The sequence below is a fragment of the Anneissia japonica genome, unplaced genomic scaffold (assembly GCF_011630105.1).
Source record: "Anneissia japonica isolate Jap-2015-1 unplaced genomic scaffold, ASM1163010v1 scaffold212_len457575_cov179, whole genome shotgun sequence".
Taxonomy (NCBI): domain Eukaryota; kingdom Metazoa; phylum Echinodermata; class Crinoidea; order Comatulida; family Comatulidae; genus Anneissia; species Anneissia japonica.
In genome coordinates this window covers 416,782-444,381 of record NW_022758217.1, presented here as the reverse complement: position 1 = coordinate 444,381, position 27,600 = coordinate 416,782, and the positions used below count along the sequence as shown (strand labels likewise).

Here is a 27,600-nt window from a genome sequence, read left to right as displayed (position 1 = left end):
GCACATGCTGAAGCTAGACACTTGTGCGAATTGAACGAATGTGGCACAGCCAGACACCTGTATTTACAGAGCACATGCTGAAGCTGGACACCTGTGCATTCAGTGAATGTGGGACAGCCAGACACCTGTACTTCTAATGCATGTGACATTTTTACTTACTGCATAGGCAAAGCCAGACACCTGTCCTCTGTACAATGCAGATTGCAAATGTCAACATTTTACATAAACTGCATATAGCAAAGTCAGACACATGTAATTTCAATGCATGTGGCATAGCCCACCTGTACCTTTAATACACGCGGCAAAGCTCAAAACATGTTGCACATGACTAGCAAAGCCACTACAGTTCTTGATGAATAGGAATATTTTATTATATTCCTTATATACCTCATTTCCATGTGTGTTGTCTGTCTTGCTGAACAAAATGAACTTATAATTATTTGAATACAGTAACAGTCAATAACTATATAATAGTTGATTAAAATGTGGTACTATCATTAGCTCCACTATAGAATTAAAAATATAACATTAACATTTTATCTGCTAAATAATTTTAAAATACCAAAAATATTAATTAGATAATAATAAATTCACTTTGTATCTCTACAAAATGAATGTATTACCCGTAGGTTCCTAATTCGAGACTATTTTACCCTTTAATGGCTGTCTCTTATACACATCTTATGTGTTCTATAGCGCTTGATCCAATGACTGGGCGTAATAATGTTAAACACATAGAAGCCTCTACAATATGCACTCTATAAATTTACTATTATTATCATTATTAGAATATTACCATGATATAGTCTCCGAACTGTCTCTTATACACATCTAGATGTGTATAAGAGACAGCCTTAGAACATAACTAATTATAAGGCAACTTGGAACTGATTGAATGTGTCAAGTTGAATAGCTGAGCATGGTGACCATCAGGTATGTTGCCTTGTTGATTGTAGCCTAGCGACGTCCTATAAATTAATGATTTCATAGGCCTGCAGACTGGATAGAAGAACGTACATAAACCAGAGGAACACGAGGAAGGCTCCGCTCATGTAACGGGTTGGCATTGGACCTCCAAGCTCAGCCTTGCCAAACGGTTCAAGGAAACGACGAGCTGCGATTAACGACACACACAGCAAGGCACAGATGGTATAAACAACCACGCTTACACCGAAGGATCCAGCTGGTACACAGAAATCTTGACCCTTCAAATTGATAGTAAAATGAAATGTAAATTACAACATCATATTTATAACATTTTTCTTTTAAATACAAAATTACAATATTTTCATAGAAGCTGTAAACCAAAGACTCAGTGATCTGTTAATTTACCAAAGGGAATTTTTCTAAATCTAGATTTACACTAGACACGATAACGACACGACAATGACATATCATCACGTAGTTTGTATTCTTCAACACTGCATGCATCTGTAGCATGTTGTAATCGTGTCTAGTGTAAATGTGTCGTACGACAAATCCAGCTCTGCTCCTTGTGAGTGCTAGGCAACACAATGCAGTCCGCTGATTGCTGGTGGCAACCTAAATGGATCTTCATTAAAAACGATCTATTGCGTGAGCGTCATGGCTTTGTGTTCTCCATAGAATCGCATCGGCCAATGACCGTCGAGAGCAGTTAGTGCCTGGCTGTACCTATTACCAGAACTTGTTGTATCCACGTAAATTATACACAAATGCTGGGCCAGGCCCCTGGAAACCCACACTGCAGTGACACCCGACTGAACTACAACACTTAACCGATACAAGTAGCCACAAACATGTTTCTTTAACTTGCCTAACTCTCAATTTGAGCGACTATAGACCCCAATTAAAATCTGACGCTAGGCGGATTTGAACCAGGGTCCACAGCGCAAGGAGCAGGAGCATTATGTCAGTCAAATGCTCAGCGTAAATTAAATAGATATGTACTGTATATTGAAAAAATATTTAAAATGGAATATACCTTTGAGGACCAGTATATGGCTGCGATTACCCAAGGTGTCCCAAGACCAAGAAATACGATGACTGAGTTACTTCCAGTGACGTTGCAGATGGCCGCATCTGCATACCTCTCGTTGTTGGCAGCAGTTTTATTTGCGAAAAGATCCGGTAAACTGGTTCCAAGTGCAACAACAGTGATAGCTGTCACGCTGTCCTTTATTCCAACAATGCAGCCGAAGATGGATGCTAAGTCTCCAATGATGGCTGTGAGAAGACCGATGAAGGCAAGTGCTACGACGAATGTAATCCATCCTCCAGAGTTCAGAAATTTTGGAGGTGGGATGATGGCAAAAATAACCTAATACAAATGACAACACAATTAATGGATTATATAAGATTACCTCAATAACCGACAAAAGGCTAAGTCGAATGGTCGAGCGGTTATGGCAGTTGTGTCACAAAGTACAGCCATAATATCGGCACTGGTTCGAACGAAATGCTCGCCGATGGTTCTGGTGGTGGAACAATTCTTCTCAGATAATGATTATAAACCGTAGGCCCAGTGTACACAATCTGGCTCATGTGTACATTAAAGAACCCAGTACATCTTTTCGAGAGGAGTAGGGGGTTACCCCGGTGTACCGGTCCATACAGCCCCTGTTGTAGACAGACGAAGAGTAGCTGGTACCGATTACCAGGTAGCTCAGACATGAAGACACCCTTACAGAAGAAGCAAGTTACTGTACTTCGGTATAAAGCGCTAAGTAAATCAAACTAAATTACATTCCATTGGGGTTTTCTGCCATGGCCATTAGTTAAGCAGTACACTGGCAGACAATCCTCTATTCTTTTCCAAAGAGTGTACTATTACTTATACATGGGCCAAATTTAACATGGGACCAACGTCTCATGTTAAAGACTGTGTGCTATTAAATATATTACACTTCAGCCCTCCAACTGAAACACAAGGCAAGAAGTGGCTAGAACACATTGACCAAGGTTTCTGTATGAGAAGATCTTCATGATTCAACACATGTCCATGAGCCTAAAGGGCAAGAGATGACTAAAGTATCATTGTACCTTCCATCCGAATGTCAGAAGATGCATGATATATTTTCCGAATGTGGCATTCTCAACATCGCCACCATTCACGTTAATAGCATCTACAAACTGGTCGCCGTAGGATGAGTTGCCAAGCTTCAATCGCTCCATGTTGATATGTGTGATGTTTACCACACGGTCCAGGATCGTCTTATAATCTATCAATTGATCAAAAGTTATCAATAATCAATTATCATTATATCATCACGATTATTCACATTATTATCATTAACAACTGACGCTAGCTCACATAGCTTGACAAGGTTATGTCGATAACATCGACCAAAGCTTGACAGCAAGTTAACATCCACTGTGCTTGTTTATTAACGATTAAACAGTCCTACAACATTAATAAGTCTTCTACACACTTTTGTGGGTTATCCTTGGTGTTTACACCGAATAAATCCAATCCAATAAAGCAAACCAGACGAAACTATTCAAATATGATTATTAAATAACTGTTCATTTGTATGGAAATATGCAAGTCACAACACCTTAGTGAAGTAATGTTCCAACCAAATGATGGAAGTGTGGTACGTGGGTCGTTATGACCTTGGTTGCTTTATCATTTCCTACCCCTTAATGTACAGCTGATAAAGGTAAGGTATGTGGGTCATAGGACATTAGTAATGCCCCTAATCTATGACGCATAATTATTCTTTTTTTCTCTTTGTCACTTCATAGCAACTATTGTCCCGCACCCAGCAGGAAAGAATTAAAACAAATTTTCAGTAAAAATGACAATTAAAACTATAGGCTACAAATGGGTAAATAATTTCATCTGGTTTTTGATAGTTCAATAAGCACAAAATCTCTTTGCATATAACAAATGCAACTTACCGTTAACTACGACAGATTCTGATGAAGTCTGACTGGTAGGAAGGTGAAACCAAGTTGCATTGGTTTTAAAAACGCAAAGGATTTTGCTATTTATAGGCTACAAAAATTAAAATGGATTCTTACCGTCATCGTTAATGATAGTAACAACTGTTTTTTTCAATCGTCCAAGCTGAGCGCCTCCAGTTGGGTTGAACAGCTCCACTTGAAAACTTTTATCTTTCTCATATTCTTGGTCATCGATAATTGGGATATTGATGCTCTTCTCCCTCTCGCCGTGCTCAAACACGAGCGTACCTTCGCCGCCTTCAAAATCTTTACCATTGACTGCTTCAATATCTTTTGTCCGCCAGGTTACCTCGATCTTTCCATCGCATCCGTTCAGACGCTGGACGGGCAACTCTGCATTTCCGATGTTCTCCGTTACCAGGAAACTAGTCTTAGCAAACTCCAATGTGCCAGGCTCTGGTAGTTAAGGAAATAATTTAAATATCGTATAATTGACGAAGAAAGCAAATTAAACCAGTAACTTGGTTTACCTGATGGGGCATTTATATATTCTTATTTAATGAATTATAATATTCCAATAACTTTTTTGTTGATGAAGCAACAATTAAAGAAATAACCTTCAGTAATCAATGCCATCTGTTTCTGCCTTAAACAGCTTATCAACATGTGATTACTATTTCCTCAAATTTGTAATTAGAAATTATATTCATTCAGGGTTTTGAATTTTATTAATACTGTAGACTTTTTCTCTATTTAATAAATCTTGTTAATTTATATTCAATTAATAAATTTGAATACACAAAGAGGCTTTAATAAATTAAAATATCATCATAAAGTATGACCAATGTTGAAACTGTCAATGTAAACAATATCCAGAAATAACAATAATAAAAATAATACTAACAATTAGAAAAGTATAAAATAAATCATAATTATAATACCTTTGATATTAATTTAATATTCTAATTATTTATATGATAATTTAAGTAACGTAAGTTACAGCTTAGAAAAAGTACAGTAGCCTATAAAATATAATCCTGCTTAAACTTTTAAAGGATGGCTGTTGCATTAGAAATGAATACCCTTTTGACAGATAAATATTCAGTGTAATACATTTCATGAACGACATCAATCAATCTAAATTGACTAGTTCTTAAATAATAAGGCATACTTATCATTCACAACTGATTGGTTATATGAGTAATTATTTCATTCATTTAACCAATAGTAGAACAGGAGAGAAATTTCTATAAATTTTACAATTTTTTTACAATTAGCAATTTTATAGCTATGAATTAAAGATGCTGGCCTCATGGTAGAGCAATCATAATATCCTGATAGGTAATTAACTAATAATATAGTCAGGTGAGAAATCAATTCTATCAGGTTCATTCTATTGGCTGAATTTCTCAATAATTGGTGACACTTAATTATATTAGCCAATCAGAAGCTAATACTGTAAGAAGGAGAACGATATAGTAGGTATGTTAAAATAGATTAAAAATAAATGGTAATTTAACTGGCTGATATTCATAACCATAATCAAGAGATTGCAATATGATTAATCATAATTGTATTAATTATTCATAAATATTAGGCAATTAAGGAAGGATTCAAATTTGAGTATTTGATGAACTTAGCAGTAATGATAATTGACAGATTTCTACATCATTAACATTTTTTTCATTTGTATTTTGCAATTAGCTACAATTGGCAGTTCATATTGAGCAGGAAACAAAATGTCAAAAATAAAGGGTGACATTATGGGATTAAAAGGGAGAAGAGGAATGCACCTAAATGTGACATTATGAGATCAAAAGTGAAAAGAGAAATTCACCTGAAAGGTGACACTAGGAGATCAAAAGGAAAAGATAAATTCACCTGAAAGTTGACATTATGAGATAAAAATCGAAAAGGAGTGGGCATGAAAGATGACAATATGGGAACAAGATGGACAAGAGGAATGAACCTGAAAGATGACATTATGGGAACTAGGGGAAATGAGTAGTGTTCCTGAAAGGTGACAATTGTATGGGAACAAAAGGGAAAAGAGGTGCACACCTAAAAGGCAACATTAATATAAGAGAGAACGAAAGAGCACATCGGAGAGATTACATTATTATAGGAACAAGAAAAGATGGAGTGGACCTGAAATTGATATATTATGAGAGCCAGATGAGAGGCAGATAGAAAAGATGATGGCAGGAGTCTGAAGACTACATGTTGGAGGATAGCAGAAAAGAGCAGAGTAGGCCTCTTGGAAAAAGAAAAAAATAAATGTCAGTGTGAAGTAAATACAAGGCGTGAATGATTTGACATGAATCTTACCATCATCATTAATTATGGTGACTTCAGTAATTGGGTGTTTGCCGAGCACAATACCACTAGGTTTTTCCTCCAGGGTCATCTTGACGAAGAACGTCTCATCTGGTTCCCACTCGTTGTCATCAATGATCTCGATCTCAATGAACTTTTCAGTCTCCTCGGGCTCAAAGACCAACGTGCCCTTCTGGGGAACATAATCCGACTCAGATTCTGCTGTACCGTCTAACGTCTCATATCTGTGTGGAATTATATTCAAAATATTTATATCTAATGTCATGTAATGAAATTTGTCATCCATGGTGATATACATAAACAGCATATATATTTCAGCCAAATACCAAACTTTTCTTAATGTACGATTAGCAATGAAACAAAATTTCACGAAGTTTTTACATAGTGAAATCAGCAGACATAATTATGATAAGAATTAGTAAGAAAAAAAGTTATCATAGCAAATGTTTCATTATTTGTCATTTCCTGGTGATACACTTGACTAAAATTTGAAAAAGTGACTACATTGTCATTTAATAACTAAACAAATGTACCAAAACAGTGTTGAATTTTCACTAAGCGCTCAACTCGGCGACATAAGCACTTGAAACTTGAGTGTAAATGTAATTTTTTTTTTGTTTTCTATTCAATTATTCATTCTACAGGATTTAGTTACCCTTTACAAATGAAGTTATAAAAATGGATTGTGGAGATATTTTAAAAGATTAACTGCTAAAACCTATTTGACATTGTGGTATTTTAAATTATCTACACAATAAATTATTGTTATTTATTGTGTAGATAATTTTGGTATTGTAATTTATCTACACAATAAATAACAATAATTTATGCTATTACAAAAAGCTGTAGGATGTCTTACTATTATGATGTCCACCGGGGTTAAACATTTCTACCTTTCAATATGCACACACATTATCAACCAAGCAGAAGATGTTAATGGTTAACACACATATTATACAAAGCGCAGATTAAGTGTCTATATGTTAAAAGATCAGATATTTATCGAAATATATGAAAGAAAATATTTGACTTGCAATACCAATAAATTAACAACTAATATTGCCTTGACCTGTAATCTCATTAAAATTAGCAATTAAATGTTTTATTTATAATAGAGTTTATCTTTTAGGGTCAAAACATTGTCGGTTGATTACTGTGTGAAGGTTGGATTAAACTTCATCTGACTATGTGACGGAAAAGATAGTGAAAGGGACATTATTATGACAAAATTTTTGTTTAATATGACATTTTGAAGTGATGTCAGCCGCAAACCCTAAGACCAGTTGGAGACAAGCAGTGAATAAAGTACACTTTCATAAATGAAATCAGGCAACAAAACAATTATATTACGTGACTTTTATCACTTGTTTTTAATCATTTTCTATATTGCAGGAGTTATCGGTCTGATCGTATAGAACTTGGATCTACACAATAAATAACAATAATTTATGCTATTACAAAAAGCTGTAGGATGTCTTACTATTATGATGTCCACCGGGGTTAAACATTTCTACCTTTCAATATGCACACACATTATCAACCAAGCAGAAGATGTTAATGGTAAAATAACACACACATTATAGAAAGCGCAGATTAAGTGTTAAAAGATCAGATATTTATCGAAATATATGAAAGAAAAAATTTGACTTGCAATACCAATAAATTAACAACTAATATTGCCTTGACCTGTAATCTCATTAAAATTAGCAATTAAATGTTTTATTTATAATAGAGTTTATCTTTTAGGGTCAAAACATTGTCGGTTGATTACTGTGTGAAGGTTGGATTAAACTTCATCTGACTATGTGACGGAAAAGATAGTGAAAGGGACATTATTATGACAAAATTTTTGTTTAATATGACATTTTGAAGTGATGTCAGCCGCAAAACCTAAGACCAGTTGGAGACAAGCAGTGAATAAAGTACACTTTCATAAATGAAATCAGGCAACAAAACAATTATATTACGCGACCTTTATCACGTTTTAAATCATTTTCTATATTGCAGGAGTTATCGGTCTGATCGTATAGAACTTGGAATAACCATTTGCAATTATAAATCAGTTAAATTCTATGAATAAATATCATTTAAAGATTCTCCTGAAGATATATAAATAGCACAATCTATTTAAAGCATGTACATTAGATACTTTCAGTTCTTCTCGAATTTTATGTGGTGTATCGCAAATCTATACTAAATTGCATAAAAATTCTTAAGTGAAATTATTTGCCCCATTAATAAAAAACATTAACAATATGCATACTTTTGTTGAATTTAGCTACATGATACAAGGATGACATTATTTCATAATCATAAGTAAGGTAAGGTAAGGCAAAGGTCGAAAACCCAAATCTCTGGGCTCGCAGGCTGGAGTGCCCGTCTCTCTTTCTTCAGACTGTGCAAGTACCCATTGATACTCCTCAATAGAGAGAGACAAATGAAAATAAAGTGTCTTGCCTATTAAGGACACAAGCGACTTGCACAGCGAGGGTTTTGAACCCCAGACCTCACGGTTGAGAGTCTGAACCGCAACTGTTGTGGCAACTGCTTCATACTGTACAGTAGTCATAAATTTACAGATATTAAAATTAAATTAATGCGAAAATTAAATAAAGTGTTTTATTTTCTTCTTGCATTTTAATAGTCATCTCCAAAGTAGTTGAACCATTATGTTTGATAAATAATTAATAACCATTGATCTTCGTGACCACCTTTGAATTTGAATTCAAAATTTGAATAAACCTTTCAATAAAATGTTTTATAGTGCATAATCATGGGTCTGTTCCAATAACAAAATGTAAACAATTAAATAGTTGGATAAGAAATCTAAAATAAAATAGAAAAAGAATGAAGAAAATGGAATGATGAGATAGTTGAGATAAAACTTGGTTGATATTTAAATAATTAAACATTAACATTATAAAAAAAATAAATAAATAAAAATTAATCATAAAATTAACCTGTTTTTGTTTTGTTTTGCTCACTGTTTTAATCATCTTTTCTTTTAATTCTGTTCCGACTTTTGCTTTTAAGCTGAAACGTGCTGAAAAGACCTGTTAGGCCATATTAAAAAATAAACATGTTTCTTGCCTAATAAAAAAAATGTTTAGAGGAGGCTGAATCAACTTATACTTATTAACGCAAAGATATCTACCATATACACGCCCCCACACAACCACGCAATAAATTATCTAGGCCAAGGCCAATACATCAATCAATCAATCAATCGCTAAAGATATATTGCACCAACAATTCAACAGTTCATGACTTTTGGCAGAACAACTCAGAATGCCTTACACGAACTCAAATGGCAAGGAATATAAAATAAGATCTTAAGCTCTTCTCAGGAATGAAAGACGAGTTTGAAAACTGAAACATACATATTTATTTACTTGGCATTAGTTATTGTATACAGACTATCATCAATAAAATTATGAGGCACCATGTGTTTACTTATTATTTAGCAAAAATATATTATATATTATTTATTTATTTATTTTTTTTTGGCCTCTGTTGTGCAGATTACCATTAATAAAGTATGATGTATTGTAGTATTATATTAAGATGCAAGCAATTATTGATGATGGCTGAGATCTTTACATCTCAGCCTCAAAAAAATTGATCTTCATCAAGCGAAGCAATTTAGCAATCTAAACGAAAAGATTATTAAAAGACATTTATGGAATATTGTTGTATACTGTACAGTACAATGTTATTAAAATGTATTCATAAAAAGCAATAGAGAAATGGGTGGTAATGATAATGATGATGATCATGCAACTGGAGGCTTAATATTAAAACCAACTGAAACTGAGTAGTTAATATTCAAGTTATTGAAAGAAGTATAATTTACATTTTTATATCGAGTTGTAAACAGGTTGTCTTTATGTAAATTTAGGGCCGAGGACTATAGTTTTACATAAAATAGACTAGATACATATTGTAATTTCTTTGTGAGTATTGTAACAAGGAACAAATAAAAATCCATTTTTCTAATGCTAGACTACAATGATACAGTAATTATGACTTTATAACAACGCTAGTTGAGACCTACGGTTAAGGGAGGTAGTGAAAAATTAAAGGGGTATATGGAAACAATAGTATGTAATATTTTTTGTCAAGCNNNNGATTTTCTTTTATAATTATTGTATTATAACCTACATGAAATAACATCTAATATTCTCAAAAAAAAATAAAAAATTGATGGTAAATCATGTTTTTTGATCTTCTTGAAAAGGTTTAAAAGAATTTTATCTAATATTTAATTTATTATTCATGCTAATATTTCTTCATTCTGTAATAAGGTATGCTTAATGTATACACTACTTAAGTTGTACTATTGTATGATGTACTCTCCTACAAGAGTTGTGATCTCTATAGAAGGGCTTCAGCCAATGACCGTTGAGGTGCAGTGAGTATATGTAAAGCAACTTGCTTGTATGTTTGTCTTGTGAAAGGATTGCCACTTAGCTATATATACCTTGAGCCTAAATTATATTGTAAACACCAAGTATTAAATATAGACCCTACATCATAATTTCAGTAAATATAATTCAAATGAAATATGTAAAATTCATGTACTCTAAAGATAATCATAATATGGAGAAAATACTGTAGATGAGAGAACAATATGCGAACAGTTTTCTAAAATTCTAGAAGCTGCTAGTTACCTGGTCACTATTAAGGGAGGTGGTTCCAGCTCATAAAATGAGGCTTTATTTATACCTTGTTTAGCAAACCAACCGCCCAAAAATAATGATGATTTCAAATAAAAATAAAATTTTACTATTGGCCAATTAGCACACTTGCCACCATAAAAAATTAATGGAAATTTCAGAAAAAATGAAGTTTTTCTTTATTTTTATTATGCCCACCGCTGCCTTAAAATCTCAAAAAATTAAATATGTATATTTCTTCCTAATTATATAAATTTAAAGCATTTAACCACCCCTTTACTACACTGTTTACATTCACCAATAAAATTTTATTTTTATTTTCTCCTCTGTCTGGATGTTTTTGGCAAAACTATTTGCTAAATAAGAAAACAACATTTAATTTTTAATTTCTTTTCTGCCCTCTGTCAATCTTGAAAAAATATATTTGCGAAACAAGGTATAAAAAATTTTCTCCCTAATGTGTGTATAGCCCACATTTATATTGCCTTTTATAATAGTGACTCAGAGGAGGATGAAAGATAATATGAAAATGGGACACTAGAGTGTGTTTCATATTTCAGATACATTTGATATGACACAGGGCATTTGAATTACTGGTTCATTTAACATGAGGCTTTAATAGTTGGCATTCTCCAACTATTATTCATGCGAATAATACATTTATTCCACATATGGATTCTACAATATATCTATACCATATATGGGCATATTACTTCCACTGGAGTATGGATGCTACAATATATCTATACCATATATGGGCATATTACTTCCACTGGAGTAACAGCAAACAATATAATACGTGGCATATATAATTTTTTAAAAGATGTAAACATGTTATTATGAATAAATAAATAAATCACCATTTTAACTATCTACACTGTATACATAATTTTTTAGTTTTTGTATTTTTTATGAATAGGATTGGTTATACCACTCAAGAAATGTGTAATTTTAAAAGATGCAAAACATGTTAAGTTATGAATAAATAAATCAACATTTTGATTATTTTTACATATTTTAATTTATAATTTTTGTAAATTTTTAATATGCACCCACTCTTTTTATATTGATGAGTCAGACAAGTATTAATGCATTTAAATGTATATGGGACACAGGTGTGATAAAGTTACACCAAAGGCAGATACATTTGATGTGATACGCAGCATCTGACATAGTAGGTTGATTTTAAGCACTTCTCAAAGACGATACAACTCTAAAGCTTGTATAATTAAAACTTTAATGTTACTGTGAGATGGATGTGACAAATCACATCATAATGGACGTTGATGGTTTCTGAATTGGCGTACTGTACTAACTTCAACTTTTAAAGTAATTTGTTGACTTGTTTGCTACCGGCGCTTGTACTGTACTTCAGAATCCAGATAAATTATCTAAACGACTCTATTCTAGTTCTCATCATTCATACTACAGGTAATTGTGCATTGGCCATATACAGTATATAAAGCTGCTTATCTTTACCTGCGACTATAAAGTACCATATACTTATTGACGTTTGATTCAATAAAAATAATATAACAATAACACTATATTGTGTTGTGTGCTACTGTGTACAGGTAACGTCAAATAATCAAACATGCTTTATTGCAAGGTAGTATTAAAAGCTAATTCTGAGCATGCAGGCATCTGTCAAAATTATTATTGTTGTATTAAAGTAATTGATTAAAAAGATTACAACAAATATGTCTAATTAATAATTTGGCACTGAACTACTTTTCTGGTTCAGTGATATACTTCCTATTAAAAGGTACTGTACTCTTGTAACTCCCTAAGGACCTTTGTAACCGCAAGCAGAAGAATGAGCTGCTCTGCGTATTTGCATTAAAATTTGCATTCGCCCTCCTGCGGTTGCAGTAAAATTTAAACATTTTACTAAGTGGAGAAACTAAAGGAAACAAGCGAACAAGAGCAGCGCCTTTATTATTTTTATATAGCGCCGCCGCGTGGTTGCACTAAAATTGCTCTCTGTATACCCACAATGCCTTTTGAACGGATGTTCCACTATATTGGGAAGCTGCTCAATCTTCTGCTATTTATTATCTTCGCCGCAAGTTACACGAACTGGATCTTTCCAGTGCGTCAAGCTTAACAACTGACCAATTAGAACCGTGCAAGGAATACCCACACGTCCCAACGAACACCGGTGCTGTCCCAAAATCGCATGTGTTTACCTACATTTACACTATTGTTTTGAAGGATCTTAGCAACAATATCCAAGGGGTGTGGCTTAATGAGAAGGTCCAATACAAGCAAGAATCCTAGATAATTATTGCTATGTCAATAGAAATAGCAGGGCTGGGCCCTTTCTATATCTTTGGACTTTGTCACCCAAGCTAATGTATCTGAATGATGACTTATTGGTTTGTAGCAATTACTTTACTTAACATTATTATATTCTACAAGCTCAATTTTATCAAACCACTTAATGTGAATTTTTTTAAATCACAAATATCTTAAATAATCTGTTTATTATTACCGTATATTCCTTTGATAAATAGTGAATCTATTGATTTGAAGTGTGGGGAGTAATCGACTATATACTGTATATTAGATGAGACTTTTTTTATTCCTTGTTTAGCGAATCCGCCCACTGCAAATATTGTGATTCCAAATAAAAATACAATTTTATTTTTGGCCAATTAGCACACCTGCTGGAACAAAAAAGTGTAAATTCTAGAAAAAATTAAAATTTTTCTTTATATTTATTACGCCCTCCGCTGCCTTGAAATCTCCAAAGAAAACATATGTATATTTCCTCCTAATATATAAATTTGAAGCATTTACCATCCTATTTTACATTCACCAATAAAATTTTATTTTTATTTTCTCCTCCATCTGAATGTTTTTGGCAAAATTATTTGCTAAATAAGAAAACAAAACTTTATTTTTATTTTTATTCCACCCTCCAATAATTAATTATTTTATATGTAAATTAAGGTAGAACATGCACCATGGATGGTCAATAGCAAATATATCATTGTCCTACTTTAAAGTGACAATCCCCAAGACAAACATACATGCATGATGATTTAACACAAACTAAATCTCAATGAGGTTTAATAGGGAGTGGAGTTGTTTTGGTCACAACAGGGACGAGAATTGAACCCATGACCCTAGGATTGGAAAACAAGCATCTTAACCACCAAGCTATTCAACTTCCCTCAAGCTACAGTATCCAATTCCACTCCATGATCATAATAACAACATATAATAGTAATAAATAATGTCTAAAAATAAAATGGTTTCTATTGAACACTGTGATTGAACATTTGAACTATTTATTAATGGCAGAAGAGACGTACCCGTAGGCAGGGGCTTCATTCATGCGGTCTCTCTTCAGCCAAGTGTATATAAGTAGATACCTTGTAGTACTGTAGCTTCAAATAACAATTTGCTGATTACTGTTACTATAACGTTGCATGGAATATTTCCCGAGGGAAATTAATGTTCTATACAGTAAGTAGCTATTTGATCCAACGACTTTGCTGATGTTGTTGTTGAGCCTTCAGAGGATTTGGTATTATGCACTATATAAAGACTGACATTACTATTAAATTTAACTATTTTAATTAAATAGAGGGGTGAAATATAACAGCCCCAGTGCTAATGAAACCAGTAAACATTACAGTAAATGCCCATACACGAAAAACACAGGATATAAATTAACTCTGCAACAAGTTATATAAGTTACAGTGGAATGGGGGGAAGGGTTGGGAAGGACCCATGTTGGACAATCCTGAGCCCTTTTTGGGGGAGAAACCAATCATTTTGTCGAGGAATACGGTAGTGACAAGGCAGGAAGTTGGGAGATTTTGGACCACACGTCGCAGAATCTCAGGTGCCACCACTAATGGATTTGCGCTGCACTAAACCTTTAAAGAAACGTTACAAAGTGCCACATAGTACTTTTCTTGCGATCCTTTTATAAAATGCACACTGTAAACTATTACTATTACTATATTATTATTTATATTATTATTATTATTATTATTATTATTAATATTATTATTATTATTATTAAGAACTATATGGCTATTCATATCATACTCTGTGAAAGTCTAACTGTTTGATCTCTACGGCTACAGGAGTGGAGATTGTATTACAGTATATTAAATCCTTGTCTTTCTGCACATCAGAAATGAAATGAACAATTATGTATTCCCACTGGAACATTAATACATAGAAAAGTATATGTATGGCATGACAATATCATGTAATAACATGCTGCATGACTAACAGCAGGAATTCACAGCACTCTATAATAACATGGTTGTAATTTGTCATTCTGTTTTGCCTACATATGTTCATGTAATGCTGTAAGATGTTTTTATTGTTGCATTTACAACCCAGCAAACACAGAACATTCTTATATCGTTCTTGAATGTTGAGGTTACTGTAGGTAAGTCACAAAAATTTAACATTCACACAACATTGCAGGAACATTTAAATGTTATGTAGTTGTGAAACTATGTTGTACATACGTATCTATGGTTCTACAAGATAACATTTTGTACACCAAACTGTAACATCATTATAATGAAATATTCCATCGCCATTTACTGTAGTAAAATCAGCCCAGTTTTGAGCTTTCTGCACACGAGACGCAAAAAATCGGAGGCACTATATCGATAGAGTGATCAGTCGGGAAAAGGAAAATTCAATGCAAATGAAAGTGACGTCACAACTGGGCAGCATATTAGTTCCCTTACATGTAAATTGGGCTAAAATACTATAACATCATTATATACCTCATACACAGATTCTAGGCATCTTATTGGTTAAGAAGCGGGCAATAGAGAGTACTATTCCCCTAAAAATAATAGCCTACTTTTTTGCCTGCCGCGCGATGTGCAATCTCTATAGGCCATGTTGCTATATTACAGTATTTATGACATGCACGAACGGTAAAGGAGACTCGACCTCTACGACACTGAGAGATTGGCCCTTTGATTGCCAACTTGGTGTGTACTACTTTCATTACTTTTTTAGGTCTCATAGAACCTATGTATGAGGTAGATAAAACAAATATTGGCTGCTCTAGATTTGGGGAACGGTGAAATCTACAACCCCTTGGTGATGTGGAGACTATGTTGAGACTGTAGCCTATCTTACTTCGGCCCTCGGAGAAATAGATTTCACCATTCCCTTCATGAGCAGTCAATTGTATACTATTAACCAGGGCCAACAGCCCACCCCTGATACTGCAATGTTATTACTATAGGTATATATAGTTAAATTGTTAGCTGGGAGGTTTTTAACTTTTATTACCTCATTTAGGAAATATATTTCCACTGAGAAATACATACTGTATTTTCCATCCCGAAGGACTGCTAGCTTGCTAAAAAGGTTTTAGCTTACAAGAAAGCAGAGAAAATACAGCGCATCATTGCTACAATCATTATAATATAACCAGGCCTGATCAATCAACAAAGAAATGAAATGGACATTGATTAAAAGTGTGGGAATAAGGCAAGCTCAAGTGATATAGAGTAGGTCATTTATAGAGAAAGCGCTTTTCATGTTGTTTACAAATAGCTTCTTTAATTTAGACGCCACTGAAAGGTAGTTAATTTACCAGAGTGCCATTCTATTTTGACCTAGCCTACTTGGAGACGTTTATATTAAATTAACTTCAGAGATAAATTACTAATTTTTCATTATTTATCTGGTTACTGAATATTGTGTAATATTGAAATTTGTTATAATGTTTAGGACAGAACTGTTATAAATAAAATACAGGTTACAGAAAAAAAATTAAAGCTAAAATATTATATATAAATGAATATCTAAAAAAGTAAGTTTTTTAATATCAAATGACACCGGCTCTGGCAAAACCCTCCGTTTTTAGGAAAAATTCAAAATTGAGTTTTTGGTGTTTTTAGATTCTGGGAGTAGTCTTCTTTAAAACAGTGCTTATTTGTTGGAAATTGGTTGAATATTAGCAAAGCTATGAATATATATTTCATTGGATATCAGTCATGTAGGTTTTGAGAAAACAACTTCCAAAGATTCCAAAATCAATAGTTTATTATTAAGATTTGTATTTTTAAAATAATTTTAATATACTTTTCAGTTAGATTTAATTGATATTCTACAGAAATGTTCTTCAACATATCATCTTTTATAAATGTTTAAAGTTCAGATTCTCAAACATTTTGGGTGCTTGTGGAAAAATGTGACAAATGGAGGGTTTTGCCAGAGCCTGTCACAAATAACATTATTATATACAAAGACATATCTAAAAAAGCAAATTTTGTATTTATTGCAACATTTTTTTAGCAATTACAAAACTACATATTATACATAAATAAATATCTAAAAACGTAAAATTTTGTAATATTAAATAACATTTTGCAGCACTGATATTTATCAATATCTGATGCAATTATAATGCTTGGTAATCGTATACAAAAACAGCTACAGTATGCATCAGTGTAGCAGGTCTCTGACAAATAGTTCTAGTCACGCAGTTAATTGAACACCAGACCAATATTTCATATCATTGACAGTATCTCATCTAAAAGGTACTCATTTATTCTCCTAGGTCGAAGGAATTAAGCATTAAGTGCCTTGCCTAAAGGGTAGAAGTTGAACAACATGGGATTTGACCCCCAACCTCAAGAACCTGTATCACAACCAATGCTGATGGTGCTCTCCTTATGCCATCATCTTGGTTGTAATTCTGTTGTCAAAATTAATACCGAGATTTTTTTTTGTTTCCGCTCCTAAAGCAAGATCACAAGGTGATCACCAAAGGTAAATATGCTCTGTTGAATCAATTCACTCTGGTTAAATATTCAACAAGACTGGCTGGCAGTGTGTTTGAAGTTCGAGACCACACCCTATAAGGTTAGTGATGTATTTGATAATCCCTGGCATTTTGTAAAATACTTTATACTGAACCATTACACAGAACCATCATGTAACTTAAAAGGACCCACATTTAAGTGTCACATATTAAGGATGAGAAAAGTATGATTCATAAAGGCACAAGCAAAGATACTATACAGCATTAGTAGGTTTCAAGAAACAAAACAGGCATTCCATATACCGTAAAACCTCAAATTGAAGCCTGGGCTTCTTTTTTCTTTGAAAACTTAGGATGGGCTTCTTTTCGAGATGGGCTTCTTTTTAAGATGGGCTTCTTTTTTCAAGACTACTTTTGCAAAGTAAAGAGGTGGGGGGGGGGCTTCTTTTCAAATGAATGCTGTAAATTTTGTGAATTTGTACTATAAAACAATAAATAAGGCCACCGTAACACCAATCTGTATGGCATGGAGTGTACTTAAATGGCATTAAATCACCTAAACTACTGTATAAACCATTACAACTGTATAAATAATTTATTTTGTTTTCTGAAATTGATGTACAGTGTATGTGACTGTAATATCTCGAAAAGAAGCCTATGCTATCTTGAAAAGAAGCCCATAGGCTCTTTTTTGAGATGGGCTTCTTTTCAAAGCTAATTTTGCAAACTAAAAAAGGGGAGGGCTTCAATTTGGGATGGGCTTCATCTCGAGAAAAAGTCCACATTTTAATATTCTTTCGAGATGAGCAGGGGGTTACCCCAGTGTACTGGTTCACTCGGCCCTTTCGTGGACAGATGAAATTGCGCCGGTTTACTGGCTGCAGAGGACATGAAGTGACCCTCAGGGGAGGAGAAAGTTATTGAAAATTGCAACATCTAGTCCTGAGCGCATAGAGACCTTGTTTATATGCGCTATATAAATACATCTACTGTATTATTATTATTATTATTCTCCATATTATATAAGCTTTAATATGATAAGTCATTTAATGGAATCAATTTACTATTACCAGAGTTTTGATCAAAAGTATTACGGCTTTGCTGTACTAAAGTATACAATACTGAAACATTATATGTTAATTATTCATTTTAATAGCGACGGTATGCCGATTTTGAGGTGGCAAGCCTCAATTGCACTTCCCCAAAATTCTCTATAATCGAAAGGCTGTTACCAACTCCTCCAGGTCATACAATGCGTTATGCAACTATAAGATACAGTTGTTCCAGATCATTAACAACACGTGTGGCTTAATAATAATACCATATTCTAGCAGCAAAATAACTAGACACTAAATAAGTCTTAGTTTATCCCCTTTTTTTTAACTGATATTTCGTGCTTTATTGACTGTGCAATGTTTTAATGGCTGTTGTTTGATATCTTAATGTTTGACACTTTATTGTAATTTTGTATTTTACTGCATTTGATTGTTTAATACTTTTATTTTCATCTGTATATTTTAATGTGAGTACTGAATTTATCTTACTAGACATTGTGCTCATTTCAGCGTATTCTTTCTCCCCCAAAGATATTTTTTATCTTTCAAATTCTACTTCTATTATCGATTGTAAGACGATTATTTCCAAGCAGAACTTCAATAAATTTCTGCAATAATTGTATAAGGGATCTTATTTCCAGCTGCTAAATAGCTTCAAAAAACTTAAAAGGGATATGCTTGATTGGCTATGAAAAGTGAGATGCATTTCTTTTCTTAATATAGATGCAAATGAAAACTTATTTTTTATGTGCATGTCTGTACTATTCAGTCAACACATTTTTAAGCAGTTTTGTTTTTCTAGTCTAGGAATACACACCAACAAAAAGACCTACTCATCACTTATGAGTATATTTAGATCATTAGGATATTTTAATTGTTTTGCCTCATGAAAGTTAGAAAAGGTGAATGAGAAACAAAATTTCATTAATTAGACCAATTAAAAGTGTTTGTATGTGCAAATTTTTTAGGCCTACTTATAATGTAAGAAAATAAAAACTTCTAATTTATCCATAAAAATAGGTAAAATCATAATCAAATTTGATTGAAAGTAATAACAAATATCTTTATCATCAAGTAATTTAATAACATTTTTGATAATAAAACAAAATTCTATCTAAAAATCAAGGTTTTAAATATTCATTTATTTTTATTTAAACCGCATTTAATGTGGGTGATCAATCCAACACGACATGGCATACTATACCATAATGTAAAATACAAGGAGACAATAATAATAGTATTAATAGTAGCAAGCCTAAATAATAATCTATTGTTAAATTATCATTATTTCCATAGCAACTGCTATCACCATTTGCTGACATATTGCTCTGATTGATGACTTATTCATCATTAATGGCAACAAGGACAATGAAACAGAGACAACAATACTAAAGATAATTCAAAATCGGTACCACATTTCTCTTACATCCCTTACTTTAAACAGGATTATCTATATAATGCCTTTATTTACTTATTTATTTGGATTTCTTAAGTGCTTTTCCAAGAAACCAAAGCATTAATTGTACAAAAATAGATTTAATGTATTTACAGTTAATTCAAAGCACATTAAAAATAAGAAATTTATACATTTGAAAGGTGCCACTGAGGAATATATAAAAAACTGACATATAACAGTCAATAAAAAATCTAATTTGGATCCCAAAAAATGCTCACTGTTTTAAAAAATTTAAAATCGTCAGTACAGCAGTACTGTAGTACCAGTGCTGTTGACATGCCTACCTGCAAAAGCTACCAATTATGAATTTCAACTAGCATTCATAATACACAGCAACCTGACTACACAAACATATGATTATACTGCTATATCTATGGAAGTATTTGGTATAATAAGGCCATCAGCTGACACTTGAATTATTTGCGAGTTTGAGACAGATGTTGGCAAACTGCTTATGAAATTGAGACATGGGTATCCCAATGATTTACGTATCTTCTCTCCCCCCACCTTCCTAATCTTTCCCTGATCCCAAACTCAATTTCTTAAATCAAATGCAGTCCTTAAACCCAACTCAAAATGTAATTGAATTCATAGAGATTTATAATGCTGAGTCTTCTTATTATAAAGAGGCATCACAATTAAAATTCCTACTTGCACTAGCTTTTATGTTTATTTAAATTTTTTCCTATGAATATTCATGTCTACAAGGTCAACAGTAAGCATTAAATTAGTGCAAATAACAGCATATTTTACAACTATACAGTGTAGACAATCGATACTACGTTGATTTGCACAAATTCTGGATAGCATTGTGTGTGTGACAATAAACAAATAAAAATGTAATCATCAGTTGAGTGTGGCAAGATATAGCTTATGGTCATTGTCTCGCTTTACTGAGTTTCTGTCTTTTTGTTTTATTTAAGACTAATTAGTGGATCCTCTGGTTTTTGATACAAGTTTATTTATTAACTTATGCTTAAAGTCAACATATTATGGTTTTGTTTTTACAAAATACAAATAATTGTATTTTCCCATGAATCTTGAATCAAATGTGGCCAGCATTCAAACAAGAAGATTTATAGGACTGTAAATCATATATTCCTATGTAATTAAACTCTATCACAAACCTCTATGTGTATTTAAATATATTTTTTATCACAAAAACAGATGCTGGTATTACATCAGTGATTCAACCCTCATTTTGTGAATAGTCAAAGGGAGTTGTTTTTTTTGTATCAGTTGTGAAAATTTATAAATAGTGCAGGCAATTGGAAATTCACTGTTGATCTAAATTATAATTCTGTTAAAATACTGAGCCAAAATCTAACATTTCCTATTTTACAACTAAGATATTTTAGGTGCAATTTTAAAGGATGTACTACAATTTTTGCAGTTATATTTTCTACTTGTATTTTTTTTTATGAATGATGATAAATTTTAGCTACAATAGTAGCCAGCCAATAGTTCTAACATTGCGATTTCCTTTCACTCGTTGGATGTTGCCATGGTCCTCTAAATGACAGCATAAACTTAAAAAAACCATGAACATTTGTGGAACAACAAGTATTTGGGGATGTACTGAGTATTCGGTAAGATAATACGTCAGGTAGGGCAAAACATCACTCCTATGATATTTTTCTGACACAAGCTGACATCGAAATAGCATTTGCAGTACCTCATGCTATTGGGGATCCGATTCAGCACTAGTCACTAAGCGCAAGCTCGGTAGTCTTGTGGTTACGGCGCCAGCCTAGTTCTGGAGGTTTCGATTCCCATCTGAATCACTTGCAAATATTTTTCACAAGTATTTGGAGAAGTACTGAGTATTCGGTACGATAACATGTCAGGTAAGGCAAAATATCACTCCTATGATATTTTCCTGATGCAAACTTACATCAAAATAATATCATTACTGCAAATAAAACTTTTTTTTACAATATAACTGTTTTGCTTTTGTCTACTTCATAAGAACTACAGATCTACCATGTGACTTATAATTCAAACTTATAGCACCACTACCAACACAGCAATCTAATTAACAAACTTACTTGAACATAACTTGGTTTTTGGTGTTTCCACGTCGAACCATTCCTACTTTCACTCGTCCAGCATTTTCCATAACGGAGTAGGAAGTTGCTGAGAACTCTACCACAGCATTCTCCGTGCCATATTCCAGATCTTCCTTAGATAAAGCAGGCAACTCCTTATTCTTTATCTTGTGATACAGCTGAAACATTAAATTAATAAATACACCTATAGTATTTGAACTGAATATAGGGGAGGAGGTCACATTTGAGAAGCTGGTCGACTGTGACGAGATTCTGTTGTTTATGTTATCTACTGTAGGTAGAGGCTGGGAATGCAACGGAATGGAGATAGATTGTCACACCAGCATTTTCTTTATTTGTGTGTTAGTTAATAATTTCTTTTATAAATTTTGGTAATTATGCAAAATATTCTGACAGTTTTAATTTATTGATAATCATTATATTTTGTATTTTATTGATAAAAACATGCTAAAAAGAAAATTGTTTAAATTATCTAATAAATCTATTTTACTTTGACACCTAACCATTAGTAAATGACTTGCCAAATGTAGTATGTCTGATGATGTTGTACAGTGCAAATATTGACTTAAACTTTGAATTTATTTTAATTTACTCCTTTAGGCATATAGCCAAGGATTAGCAACAGCAACCTTATCTCTGTCCTATTTGATAGGTGGCAATCCCTTCACACAATAAACATACGCAAGATGCTCTAAATAAATTAGCCGGGCAGTCACTCCGTCGTACGACTGTTGCACGACAAATCCAACTCCGCTCACTGTAAGTGCTAGACCACGCGACGCCGTCTCCGTTGTGCACGCGTTGTCGCATTGCGTTCTTCATAGAATCAGCGACTTACGCATATTCATTTATTTCCATCACATTTTACCTACAATTATATCAGAAGGCCACAACTCTTTTTATTGCAGGTCAAATGGACTACGTTAGATCAATGAAAATGGATACTATTGTTGTTTAACAACTAGCTACCATGTACAATTTCTTTCAAGTTCACTTCTATTTTTATTACTAATTTGGTATTGTAGGCAACCTGATGACATTTTATTTCTTTTGAAATTGAGCATAACAAATGCATTGTTCGTGTCCTCCTTATCTTGAAACAACTTTTGAGAAAACAATGCAAAATCCCATCACAATAAAAGCAGAAGATGCTTAGAATTAAAATAATGATATTTCATATTTTTAATTTACGGAAAAGTACATAATTTATTCAATGATAATTTGCAAAAGTACAGTATCATTATGATAATAGAGACAATTCATAAAAAATACATATTGGTAATTGATGAAAAGCATGCTATGTTTAATTGCAGGTAATAATGAATTACCTGGGTCCATAATCACATGAGGCAAAAGCCTTACTTACCAACCAAGCGCACAGCTCACACTAAAAAAGCTATTTGGATTAATACAGTACAAAGATTCAGTAAGCATCCCGCTAAAAATTACTTTTGGTCTTTCTATTTGTAAAAACAGGCACCAAATGTCACAGAACATGTGACAAGCCCTTAACACTTACCTCCAACGCTTGTGGGTCTTGTTCGGTAGAGGCCAGAGTGTTATGAGGTTTTCCAGCAATGGGGCTTTAATGGGTATTAAGATTGTAAATATATTACATGAAAAGGAGTGAATTTTCTCTGCATTCCAAAACTTGTTTAGGGCCCTACACATGGGCTGTCTCTTTTACACATCTAGATGTGTATAAGAGTAAGACTAAGTAGGCAAAATCAGCAGAGAAGCTTGGATAGGAGGGTGAAGTGTGGAAGGGGGTACATGTACAGTAAACGCACTAAGTGTGTTGAGGGAAGGATGCAAAGAATGGAAAAAGTAGCTCCACTAGATGTATACTATATAAACAACACCAGGGTTGTAGCTGTAGAAAACTAAAGGTAGTTGATAGATATTTTAAGGGTAGGTAGGTGATAACATTAGTGAATCTAAATAAAAAGAGTGGATTTTAAGGATGGAAAAGTAGGTTAAGAAAGGTGAGTGGAGGGCCATGAAATTAGCTTTAGACTTGCCCCGCCCACCCCCGCCAATCCTAAGCAACGTCATTTATGGATATTGATTGTTTTTTAGTAAACCAAGCAACGGAATGTGCATAGAATGATAGAATTTAGCAAAAATTATCTCGATATTTGTTTGTCAGAATGTATTAAGACCTATTTAGGCCAACAGGAATAATGCTAGTACAGTAGGTCTAAATTGAATAATATCCTACACTATAAGATTTAAAGGTGTTTTCTATATCAGTAAATTTTATAGTACATTTGGAATTAATAAATTAATATTTGAAAACTACAGTGCTGCTACAATAGGCCTGCCATTTTTCTAAATTTATTTGTTACTTTATAGTACTTTAATAATGTCATTTGCATCGAGGTGAATTAAGTAGTCAATTATGGAAATGCATCTATAAAACGAATCACCTTGGTGTTGCATATTCAACTCATCCTATAAGACACAAGAGCGGCTATTAAAGAGACACATGTTGTATGTAGGTAATTTTAAAATATATGGTCTGAATTAGGAAATTTGGCCCTTAATTTGAACAATTGTACCATTTATTTTGTGTGTATGTGCAACAAAGGGCGAACTGTCAGACTAACAACAGTGGCCTTGAATGAATGGCATATAAGTTTAAGATAAAGATGAAATTAATGACTTTAACTATGAATTTTAAATACACATAAAAACACAAAACAATGCTTGGGAAACTAGAAGGTGTACAGGAAATAAAAATGAGCCAACGCGCCCAAATGTGGTTATTTCAAATAACTGGAACTTGAAAACTGTAGGGTTCTTTTGCATCTAGAACACGAATGTTTCTATGACTTCTGTTGGAAGGCTATAAACTTATTTATTCTGCTTCACAAAAATACATAGTTACCCTGGGGGTGGGGGCACCCACCTTGACCTCGGGGACGCATGTATGTGACCAAAATTACGTAAAAAGGGTTGTTTTGCTCTGAACAGGTTTTTTAGGGTCTGAAAAATGGTCAAATTTGTAAATAGGGCATCATATTTGAGGAAATTAAGAACGCATTTGGGTGTGTGTCGCTATGTGTGTCACACAGCGTCTTTATTTGTTACCATATGTTTAGGCATGGGCCTAGCCTATACATATTCTAGGAATAATGTGTGTTGTCTGTTATTTAAGGGTAGAGGCCAGAGTGTTATGAGGTTTTCCAGCAATGGGGCTTTAATGGGTATTAAGATTGTAAATATATTACATGAAAAGGAGTGAATTTTCTCTGCATTCCAAAACTTGTTTAGGGCCCTACACATGGGTACTCAGATCTACATTGACTGGCTTCCCTGGGATAGTTACTGTACCACTGGACTGTCGACTGACGTGTAATACTGTATTGTTAGTACAGTAATTATTATATCCATATGCTTCATGGACCTGAAGCGATCCAACACCTGACATGCATTGAATACAGAATATGTCATAATTATGCAATTAATGGAAATGTGGAAACGAGATTAAACAGGTTAAAGAATGGTTTTCAATAGATTGGGAGAGTCTACTTTACACAGAGGGATGTTTATAATAATGTTATTAGACTTTTCTTGAGCAAAATACATTGATGCACTGAATTATTATATAGATTCACCATATGCAATGTCAAGCATTCGATGCACATTTCCTTATTAACACTGATCATAGTATCAAATGGATACTCTCAGCTTCATAGGGGATGTGATATATTATACTGTAGCATGGAGGTATGCATATTTTTTTATACCTCCATGATTATACAGTTACCTCAATAGCTCTTAACCCGAGCAGACATACTGGTTACTAGGACTATGAAGGTATGCCAGGACAGAGTTCTTACACGCTGCACGGCCACAATGTTTGACGTTGTCAGTGGCAGATCCAGGAATTACAAAGACAGAAATTTAAGCCAGTTTTCCTCTAGGAAAATTTATTCGCACGAATCAGAGCGTCTGTTCACTTCCTGAGCTCTGATTGGTTGCGCATTTTTTCGCTTTGCTCACTCCGATAGAAATGTGAATACGCATGCGCATGAACCGACACTTTCATTTCGCGTGAATAAATTCGCCTTTTAGTAGTGGAAAACCAGCTTTACTGAGGGTCCAGATTAACTCAGTCTCACCATGGCTGAGGTACATACAGTAATTTGGCACCTAGATAGCGGGAAATTAGCATAAAGTTTTCTAGGAAGTCAATATGTCAGCTAACCCCTCCTTCACCTTTCTGAATCCTCTTTTGGTGAGGAGACCAATTTATGAAGATGGCATAAAAGGAACACTAGAATTACGTAGCCCTATAAATGGAGAGCGGTTGGCACAGTGATTACTATTCAGCCTTACAAACATATTTGTGGGGGGTGGGGGATGTCTCGATCGACACACACTGATGCATATGGCCCAGTGCGTCTCCTGTTGGTACCTATTCAGATTTATTGTGTTTGTGTCGATGGGCAAGGCACTTCATCCACATTGGCTCGCTCTAATGATCATCTGGGGTAAGGTAAAGCAGCGCACGAGACACAGACATTTTTTTTTGCAATATTTAGCTTTAATGTTGATTGTATCATGAGGCAATTTGATTGTTCCAATGGATGATTTGAAAGTAAATTATGATCCGCCGAAAAGCCAATATCTGAGCATTTGGAAATAATTGATTGTTAAAATAGCAAAAGAAAAATTTTAAAAATACATATGATTATATTACATGTTATGGAATGTAGAGTAAAATACATAAATGCACCCATGAAAAAAACAAACAAAACCTCAATGCACAGTTTAATACGCAGCAGTCAATTGCCACAAAGGCTATCATAGTATAGTATTATACTGTGAAATCAATACAGTATTAAAACCACACAAAGGAACAGCTCTTTCCTAAAAACCAGCACATCCAAGTTTTGTACCATGAAGGACACTTTAACAATACACATTGTGCAGGTTTTTGATAGTTTGCAGACAAGTTGATCAAAAAATGATTCATCTTAACTGATGAGTACTAAAGATTTAATACCATGTTACTATATAAAAAGCAGGAAATTCTACTAATATAGAGATTTGACGACAGCAGGCCCACAAACAATAATGATAGAATACTATGTGGCTACCATTATTTAGCCGATTGGGTTACACGGCTCTCCTCCATATTTCAACGCTAGGTGAGAGAGACAAACTTGGGTAAAATATTATTGTCCAAGGACACAAGTTATGCAAAGCAAGAAGTTTGAACTACCTCAAGCTTGAGAGCTGGAACCGCAAACCGTTTTGCCAACCGCTCACACATTTTACAAAAGCAACAACAATCAAGTTAATAAAAATTAGACATAATATATATATATATATACATATATAT

The 27,600-nt window shown here is 33.5% G+C and overlaps 1 protein-coding gene across 1 annotated transcript in view; it reads right to left on the bottom strand.

Moving 5' to 3' along the window:
• Nucleotides 1-858: 858 nt before the first annotated feature.
• Nucleotides 859-27,600, bottom strand: part of LOC117125209 (sodium/calcium exchanger 3-like) — a 31,099-nt gene continuing 4,357 nt past the window's right edge. Inside the window, exons 2-8 of the mRNA XM_033271655.1 lie at nt 23,767-23,830; nt 22,227-22,405; nt 6,217-6,449; nt 4,006-4,344; nt 3,022-3,200; nt 1,964-2,299; nt 859-1,205 (exon numbers count right to left, since the gene is read on the bottom strand). Coding sequence (XP_033127546.1) covers nt 969-1,205; nt 1,964-2,299; nt 3,022-3,200; nt 4,006-4,344; nt 6,217-6,449; nt 22,227-22,405; nt 23,767-23,830 — 1,567 coding nt within the window. The 3' untranslated portion in view covers nt 859-968. The remainder of the gene's footprint in view (nt 1,206-1,963; nt 2,300-3,021; nt 3,201-4,005; nt 4,345-6,216; nt 6,450-22,226; nt 22,406-23,766; nt 23,831-27,600) is intronic.